Source organism: Kryptolebias marmoratus, linkage group LG7 (genome assembly GCF_001649575.2).
Source record: "Kryptolebias marmoratus isolate JLee-2015 linkage group LG7, ASM164957v2, whole genome shotgun sequence".
Taxonomy (NCBI): Eukaryota; Metazoa; Chordata; class Actinopteri; order Cyprinodontiformes; family Rivulidae; genus Kryptolebias; species Kryptolebias marmoratus.
Window position 1 is genome coordinate 15,217,647 of NC_051436.1, and position 9,464 is coordinate 15,227,110.

The 9,464-nt window shown below is 40.1% G+C and overlaps 1 protein-coding gene and 2 long non-coding RNA genes across 3 annotated transcripts in view; 1 reads left to right on the forward strand and 2 right to left on the reverse strand.

Annotated features, from left to right (window-relative positions):
- Positions 1 to 897: 897 nt before the first annotated feature.
- LOC112450871 lies at positions 898 to 2,193 on the reverse strand. Its single transcript, XR_003039602.1, has 2 exons — positions 2,085 to 2,193; positions 898 to 1,573 (listed from the first exon to the last, which is right to left on the reverse strand). It is a non-coding gene; the product is annotated as an uncharacterized LOC112450871 (long non-coding RNA).
- The window catches only part of rce1a (Ras converting CAAX endopeptidase 1a), a 23,381-nt gene continuing 16,090 nt past the window's right edge, over positions 2,174 to 9,464 (forward strand). The window contains exons 1-3 of the mRNA XM_017426996.3: positions 2,174 to 2,493; positions 3,946 to 4,048; positions 5,607 to 5,690. Coding sequence (XP_017282485.1) covers positions 2,327 to 2,493; positions 3,946 to 4,048; positions 5,607 to 5,690 — 354 coding nt within the window. The 5' untranslated portion in view covers positions 2,174 to 2,326. The remainder of the gene's footprint in view (positions 2,494 to 3,945; positions 4,049 to 5,606; positions 5,691 to 9,464) is intronic.
- Positions 9,319 to 9,464, reverse strand: part of LOC119617188 — a 2,945-nt gene continuing 2,799 nt past the window's right edge. Inside the window, exon 2 of the long non-coding RNA XR_005233405.1 lies at positions 9,319 to 9,446. This is a non-coding gene — a long non-coding RNA (uncharacterized LOC119617188). The remainder of the gene's footprint in view (positions 9,447 to 9,464) is intronic.

Below are 9,464 nucleotides of genomic sequence, written 5' to 3' on the forward strand. Positions count from 1 at the left end.
TGGTAGGATGGAGCAGGAGATGGATTGACGGATCGGGGTCTCGTCCTCATTATGACAGTCAGTGCATATGTGGATGGGGAGGAGTTCACATTTTTGGTATAGGGAGATAGACCAGACACAAGTATCATCCACAAACTGACTAATCTTAAAGCCATAATAGCTGTCAAAATAAAAGTTTTCACTGTTTTTGATTTGAGTTTTTGTGCTCAGTTTCTACACCATTAAATGACTGTTTTGGGGGTCAATATAATTCAAACTTATCAGGAGGTTGTAAAAACCGCCCTAGAAAACAAATATTCCTCACCTTTGTTTACAATTAAATTTGGTGGTCAGTTATGATCAGTTGCAGAAATTCTGGTAGAGTTCAGAATATCTCAGCGCACCTCATTTCATTTAATCTTAGCCTGAACTTTTGCTTTAACGTTCTTCAGTACTTGATTTCCTCCCCAAAATGACTCTTCTTTTCTGCATTGCCTAGCTTCCTCATTCACACAATCAGGAAACTCCCTAATTTTGTCACCAAAGGAAAGACCTTTTTCTTTAGAAATTTTACATGTATATAAATTGGTGTAAAAGACCCTAATTTTTGGATTAACTGTGTCTTTGGCTTCAGTTACTTCCCTGTTAACATGTAAATGGTAAAACTGATAGTATGTTATTGCAGTAAAAAAAAAAAAAAAAAGGTTCCCAACTTGGAATAGCAAAACATAAAAAAGGAGTTACCTTTCAAAAAATAATGATGAGGTATGAACCAAATCACTGTTATTTAAGTAGCACAACATGTAATTCTTTTTCAGCTATATTTACAATTTATTTATTCTATTTATATGTTAGCTGTCAAGCTATGTGTTAATTGTTCTTTTTTTATTTTGTTTTTGGTATCAAAAAAAATGTGTGTTTCTTTATAAAACTGTTTATTTCAGGTAAAATACAGAATTAAAAGCAAAACCATCCTGTCCTGACTCTTGGACTGGAACCAGTGGGACATGGAATAATGTCAACATCACCTACAGAAACAAACCCATGTGCCATTTAGGAGGTGATTAGACAACAATAAGATAAACACAAAAACAAACAGCTGTTTAGTCCTGAAGCTTTTCTTATATGAAGAATATATAGAGAAATATTATTTTCTGGTCTCCCAGCAGGAATACAACATTGTGATCAATATTCTGTCTTCTGACATCAAATGTTTATCATATTCCAGCTGTAAAAATATGACATTGTCTCCTTGGACAACTTTAGCATTGCTATTGAGGACATCTTTATTCTGGACAAGTTTAACAACTTGTAAGATGATGACTGTGGCACATCACACTTGAGGCGGTTTTGGTTGGCCATGTACCACACAGGAACACCAGGACCTTTGCTTTCACATGGACTGGTGCTAGACGTTGACAGTGTTCCTTATTTATGCGTTTCTCCTGCAGCTGCATCAGTAGGTATGTAAACTGTGGCTTGGTGGGTCTGAAACAGTGCCCAAAAGTGTGGTGATCCATGTTCAGCATCACCTCCCGCCCAGTTCCAGTCTTCAGGATGATTTACTGTCTTGCCCACAGTAGTGATCACTGTCCTAAGTTAAAGAGAATAAGGTGTGTTAAAATAAACAATAAAATACCTAACATGCAACATTTCATCATTAATCCACTATCTACTATTACGTATTGTTGTGCTACTAAGCTATGTGACCACTGATTTTAAATAAGTGACAAACTGCACGAAGTAAAGTCATTTTTTTGCAGCGAACAGGCAATGAGATGAGATTTAGACACACTGGACTCAACAATACACTATTCAGAATATAACAACATGATACAGGAAATTACAAATAACATTATACAGAGAGTGAAACAATAGAATACATAAATTTAGTATGTCAGAGATATGAGCGAGAAGAAGATATCTGATGGAAGAATTTAGAAAGATGAAAGAAACATTTAATGTGATAAATACACTACAGAGAGAATCGAGAAGCAAAAGTATTCAAATTCTAAGTAGGTTTTTCATGAAAGCAAAGCTGATTAATAGAGTATGATTATGGACAGCACGTAGACAAATAGGGCAGTTTGACTCACACTTCATACCATTAGGTGGCGGTAATGCACACCATCCGTGTTTCTGCCATCCGCCAATAAACCCCATGAAGAAGAAAACCAGGTGATGACGCAATCATCAAGCGCCGGAACAGCTAGGCGCTGCAGTCAACTACGTTAGCTGAGATTTCAGAAAGCTTCTACAAACTGTGCGGCTCATGTGTTCGTGTGATGGTCCAGCAGCCGGTCCGGTCCAGATTAGTTGTTAGCTTCCCTCTCATGCAGAACCCGTCATGATGTTGGAGGAGGAGGATTTCTCACCGAACCTGCAGATGAAACAGAGCCATGATGAAGACTTCACGGCACCGGATGGACTGTGCTGGCTGTCGGTTCTGTCCTGTCTGCTGCTCGCCTGCTCTTATGTTGGCAGCTTGTACGTGTGGAAGAGTGACCTGCCCAGGTGAGTGTGTGTGTGTGTGTGTGTGTGTGTGTGTGTGTGTGTGTGTGTGTCTGTCCATCTTTCTCTGTGTGTGTTTGTGCTTGTCTGTCTTTCTGTGTGTGTGTGTCTGTCTGTCTGTCTGCCTATCTTCCTGTGTGTTCGTCTTTGTGTGTCTCTGATTGTCTGATGTTTGTCTTTGTGTGTGTCTCTGCTTTTCTGTGTGTGTCTGTCAGTTTTGTGGGCGTGTTTATCTGTGTGACTGTGTTTGTCTTTCTTTCTGTCCATCTATTTGTTTTACAAAGACACACTTCAAACAAATAGATCAATTAAAGCACAGTGAGGTTAAAGTCATCTCACTGTGGGTTGAAGGTCAGGGAGTGAAAGGGTGTGTTTAAACAAGATTTAAAAACACAAGTGAGGGAGCCTTCCTAACATGCAGCGGCATGCTAATCCAGAGTTTCAGATCTGAAAAATCTCTGTCATCTCTGAGCTGCATCGCGTCCTTGGAACTACTAAAAGCATCTCAGAGAACGCAGACCAAGTTAAACATCAAGCTGCAGCTTTTTAGACCAGATGAAAACGAGCAACAGAAGCCTGACTAATTCCAAACAGAGGTGCATTGCAATAATCGAGCCAAGATGTCATAAAAGCATGAATTATTGTCTCAAAGGTTTTTTTGGACAGGATGGGCTTCATTTTAAAAAGTTGCCTCAACTTTTTGTCTTTAGAGGCTGACGTGAAACTGTCAGCAGATGTCCTTTTATTATTGTTGAAAAGCTTTTTCAGTGGTTTGGATAATACTAATCAGTTAATTTTCATTAAATAATTAGTAATAAATCTTTAGTCACCCTAAAGACTGAGTTTGTTACCACAGAAACTTATATTGTTGTTACCATTTCCACATTTTGCTGGTGTGGGTGAAAAAAGTATGTGCCAATGAATCCAAATGGTTGGGGGTTTTTTTGTTTTTTTTTGAATGAAAGTAGTTGAAAAACTTGAACTAACCGCTTGTTGGGTTGTTGGAAAACCAGGCAGGTTTTGATTGATTATAAGTGCAAAATTATGCCATGACTATCTCTCAAAATGAAAGTCAACAACTAGATGAATTCTGGGTACTTTTTTCTGTTTATGATCAATGTAGATTCATGTTATTCCAACCCACTAGTCAAGAAAATTAGATTTATTTATTCTTTTAGGGAATGGCCCTGCCAGATTGGAAATAAAACAACCTCAGAGGTTGGAACCACAATTTCAGCTGTCGTGACACCACCCCATAGATTGAGAATCACTGGTTTAAAGGAAGCCATACTGGCACCAGAACAAACCACCAACCAGGAACATCTGTCTCATGTATTTGTAAGACTGCCGCCAAGTGGCAGCTACATGCCTTGTAGACGCTGTATGTTTTAATTGGAGCATCACTGCAGAATGGACACAGTTCACATGCTGTTGTCCTCTGTCTTCTGTCCTCAGGGATCATCCCACTGTGATAAAGCGGCGATTCACCAGCGTCCTAATTGTGTCGGGCCTGTCGCCTCTCTTTGTGTGGGCGTGGAGGGAATTCACAGGCATCAGGGTAAGTTTACCCCTCTGAAGACATAAAGAAGCTTGACACGAAATGGCTGCTGTCTCATTTGGCTTCAGCTCTTCAACGAAATGACTGAATTTTGTGTGTAATGAGCCCCGTTCAGAACCGACATTTGTAACGTCACTGACAGCATAAATTTCTGACAGCAACAGTATTTAGACATCTCAAGGCTCCTTTCTAACATCTTCCTGCAGTCACAGGAAGAGCTACAGTGTGTGCACCATGTCAGCTCAGAAAACAAGGAACAGACCTCCAAGTAGAGAAAGACCAATCAAACCAGCTGCTTGTCCGGCTTGATCCAGCCTCATCCAGCACTCAAAATGCATTTCTTTTTATCCATTCTGTGAACACATCATAGATAAGCTGCTAATCGACACATTTCAGTGTGGAAGTTTTTACAGAGAGAAACAGAGTTAGAGTTGACTGCACTATCTGTAAAGTGTTTGAAGTAAGGTCAGAGGAAACACAAATAGTGGAGAAACTAGGGATGTGAAGATTAACGGATTCAGACTGATTCACAGTCCCACCTGCGCTTGCTGCAGCTGCACTGGTAGAACAGCTATGAACCGATGTGGTTTTCAGTTTACATCTAGATTCATGGATCTGTTCTGTCTTTGCACAGATAAAATCTGATTCGTTTAATGATTAAATGAAGGTCTTGCAAGCAGTTTCATTTTTGCAAACAGCAGTCCTAAAACAATAGCTGAAAATTAGCCAACCCAAAAACAGTTCTTTGCTGTGGCCCAGTAAAGAGTTGGTTCTGAGTTGGCACTTGTTTTTCGGGCCCAGAGTGGCTAACAGTGGTGGAAACGGAAAGACCCGGTGCTCAGCGAGCTCTGGTTTCAGGTCAGAACTGAGCCTGTTCGATATGGAAACCCCCAATGTGTCAACTTCGTAACTGCAGATCATGTTGTGAATAAAGGCTAAATCCAATTTTATAGGTTTTTGCTGCTCTTGTGTCTTTAATTAATCAAATTGTTGGCAGTGTATCGAGATATGTATCACATCGGCCACAAACCAGAAATGCACAGCTGTAGTACAGACTACAACAAACAGACAAATATCTGCTGATCGTATTAGCTGAATGTTTTTGTTTAAGTACTTTGGGTTAGGGGTGTAAAGAGATCTTGCAAGATTACAAGTTGACAAGATTTCTCATCAACTTGTCTCTTGATTTGACTGAAAAACTGGTGATTTTTTTGTCTGGTGAAATTCTCACTGAAACTGTCTGCACCGCTTTAAATAGTTGACTGATGAATGATTTTAGTCTAAAACTCTGGCAGGAAAGATAGCAGGCTGTATGCATTCTTGTTATGAGTGATACCTCTCTGAAAGCAGACCAAATGTTCTGAATGTTAAGTGCAACTTCTCATCCTTGATCTGTGTACCATGATGTGTTCAGACATGAGGCTGACGTGCTCATGTTCTGTCAGAATGACTGGAAGAATCATGTCTGAAGGAGGATATGTTATCTCAATCACACCTGCTTTTTTTTTTAAATTCTCACTTTAATGTTGATTATTGTTTGTTCATGTTTATATGGCAGACTAACCCTTCGCTGCTGGCTCTCATGGGGATCCGGTTTGAAGGCCTTATTCCTGCGGTTGTCCTTCCTCTGCTGCTAACTATGGTAAATAAGATAACTCTCTACATTATTATGATTCTGTGTGTGAGTTAACCATTAGCTACTCTAACTCCGACTCAAACGTTCCCTCTAATATGGGGTCAGATCTCCTGGTACTGAACCCACCTGCGTAACAAAATGCTCCACCCATTTGTTGTTCATCAGTAAAGTTCAGTCATCTGACCTGCACAAATTCTACCTAAACAGGGAAACTAGTTCCATCAGTTCAAGAAAACAACTTCCTCTGTTTAGCGCACTGACCCAATAAACACAACTGCTAACACTTATAACAGTACAAAGTATCTATCGTTTTATTGGTGATTTTTAGGAACTGCTGCTTTACACCATCACTCCCAGGTTGTGTTAAAATATGGGTCAGATTAGATGATTTCTTTGGGAGATAAAGGCACTTCCTGTTTGGTGGCGAAGGCTTGGTGAAGTCATTTTGTTGTACCTGATATAGTATATTGTGCTGTCTATGCATGTACGAGTGTTTGTTTGGGGGTCCTTGTCAACCCTGTGAAATCTGTTGCAGATTTAATGCTGTATGCATGATGTATGAAGTCTTATTGTTTCATCAAAACATCAAACTTTAAGGTATTACCACAGCCCCAGATTTCAATATAAACTGAAGCTTTTGATAATTTTTATTCACAGAGATGTTAGGAGTAAACTGACCTGTTTTCAGGTTGTTAAACTAACATCTTTAGGTGGAGTTTGTTCAAATATAATGGATAAAATTCCCAAAAAGTGCATTTTTAATCTAAAATAACCACTTTCCTGTAGGATTTTAAACAGCGAGTCCCAATTTGGTGGAAGGCTTTAATAGAACAGAGGCTTTAAAAATGGTATGCATGTGTAAAAGAATATATCACGATAAATAAAGATGAAATTAGCTTATTGTTTATTTGTTTGAGCATATGTGCACACTCAAGCAATATGCAGTGGGGCTGAATGTTTGAAATATTTCAGGAGATGCCACGTGAAAATGTGCTGCTTTTTTCCATATAGTCATCTTTCTGGGCTTCACTGGAGCAGAACCAAACTATAGGCTAAAGTCCATGGCTGCTTATCTTCAGCCCACTGGAACCTTGTTTTTTTTTCTCTTTATAGCTAAACTCACAACCCGCCATACGCGTTTTTGAAATTTACGGGTCACAGAGCCAGGCCGCATGGTGATTGCTGCAATAAAGTTTCAGAAATGGCACAAGGTACTTCTCAAGTACACATTTCATGCCTGACTTGCTTGAGGCGTGGAAGGAAAAGTACACCGGGTGTATGTGATGCATGTGGGGTTTATGAGACTTGGATATAATCAGTCTGGTGTGTGAGGAGTACAAGCTGTAATTGTGACACAAGTGGTTAGCAGCTTACAATCAGTCCTGAGTTGTGACGCAGGAGGCCAAAGGGCTTGCTGTTTCTTATTATTGACTCTGTTCTTGGAGAGATAGCCATGTGTTTCAGTAAGCAGAATCACAAGTAATTGAAGCTTTGACAGCGGGACCTGACAGTGGGACTTCTTTGAGCTCTGGGAAAGTAAAACCATTACTGGATGTAACAAATATAGAAGTTAAAGACGCAGAGCTTTCAGTCACTCATCATTTTTTGTAGAAGTGTGTGTGCTGTCCAGGGTGCTGAAACACTGTATGTAGGGCAACTTCTTTCTATGCCAGTGTTTTGGATACGATGCCGGTGGTCAGTATTGCATTTAAACATGCCCTGATGTTTGGGGTCTCCACAGCTCTGTTTAAAAACTCATTTTCTACACTGAGGAAAGTGTAATCTGAACCCAGATGCATGAAGCTGCTCAGACGAAAAGCAAGCCTGATAAAGCTGACTTTTAGGAAGAACCTAACCAGAAAATTCAGAGTGGAGTGGAAAGATTTCTTTTTAAGGAGATTTCACTCCGTCATGAAGAGACTGTAACTCTGCTGAATGAAGGCAGGATGAATTAAAAATACTTGATTTCAGAGGATGCTTGTTAACAGGCATGTTGCTTAATTAGTAACTGATGCTACTTGAAACGCCCAAGTTAACAGAGTAATAACTGGTTTGATGTTACTTGTGTTTGTGAGCTGATGTTGCTGATTTTATTTGATGGTTGCTGCAAAAATACATGCAGGTTTATGTTTGAAAACATTGTCTATTGAGATCTCAAGCTCTGAATATTGCTCTTTAGTAGTGGTTGGATGGCACGTTGTTTTTTTGTTTTTCCTGACCAGAGTAATTTGACCGCAGCTGCCTCTTATGAATCATTTGGCCCCTCCTTTTTTATCCCACTGATATTGGGATGGTTCTTTTCCAATTTGTGTACGGGTCATGTGTGCTGCGTTCTTTACAACACATAGAGGCAGAAATTCAGATATATTTTTGACTTGTGGGTCACACAAATAGCAAGTGAGGAGTATTTGTGTGATACTTTTGAGGAACGTTAAGTGTACAATGACTGTGCATCTATCATGGCAAAGCCCCTACATACCCTGTGCCCGACTTGGTTCAGGCGTACACAATAAGTAAAGGTTCCACACATATTGCATGGGTTCTTGACTTTTTGCAAGATTTGCATGTGCTGCACCAGAAGTTTCCATGGCCAGTTTGTAACCTTCTATGAGGCTAAAGGCATGCAAATCTCAAGCACAGTTTTGCCAATTTCTTCCTGTAAAGTGCCCGTAGGATAGGGGTTGAACCAATTAGTCGACTAGTCGACTCTAGGACGTCTCGCGGGTTTTTACATTTCATGTCGACTAGTCGCAGTCATGTGATTGCCGGTGGTGACAGCCTGTGCTGATCTGACAGCACAGTATACGTCACAAGACACAAGAAAAATAAGTTAATACATTAGTTTAAATGATATGTAGATGGATGCATATTTGTGGTTTTACAGTGTTTTTAAAAGGAGATGGAGTTGCAGCTGCAGTCAACTACAAAATACGAGCCGTCTAAAACTCGCCCCCTTCCCGCTAAGGATGTCACTTAGCCGGCTCGCGAGTGTCTTTGTCACGACGATCTAACTAATACATTATGATGTTATGTTGCTGATTAAATAAAGATCTGTGGTAATGACAGCTGCTGATTAAATAAAAGCCTGTAGTTGGTAATGACAGTGTATACTTGTCTGACATATATATAGCCGTGAGTTCGTGCTAAGAATGACACTTCGTGCTTAGAAGTGTCATCAGATCAGCTGTCAGAAGTGTATGACAGTCTGACAGCAGATCTGACAGAACACTGGCTACAAAATGGCGTCTTCAAAACAGATCGAGGACAAGCCTGCATCTTGTCAAACAGGTAGAAATTCGTCAACAGTGTGGAAATATTTCACTAAAGATGACTCTTCTGGTTTAACTACCGTAACATGCAAAATCTGCAAAGCTGTGCTGAAGTACAACAAAAGTACGACCGCGATGCACAGTCATTTGAAAAGGCATCCGCTAATGCTAGCTCCTGAACAACCGGCTCGATCCAGTCAGTTGTCAGTAACTTCATTCATGAAACGCCCAGCTGTGACAGGACACCGGCGGCAGCAAATCACAAATTTGCTTGTGAATTTCATTGTCAAAGACATGAGACCACTAGCTGCTGTCCACGGAGAAGGATTTAGAGATTTGCTACAGTTTTTCGAACCTAGCTAGGGGTCAATATTTGCCGTGAAAATAGCTAATAAAGCCTCCAAGTAGTTGTGAAGAGTTTTTGCGCTTACGTCACTATGACGTCACCGCGACTAGTCGACATCGACTCGACTATTATCATGATGTAGTCGACCTTAAAAAATATGTAGTC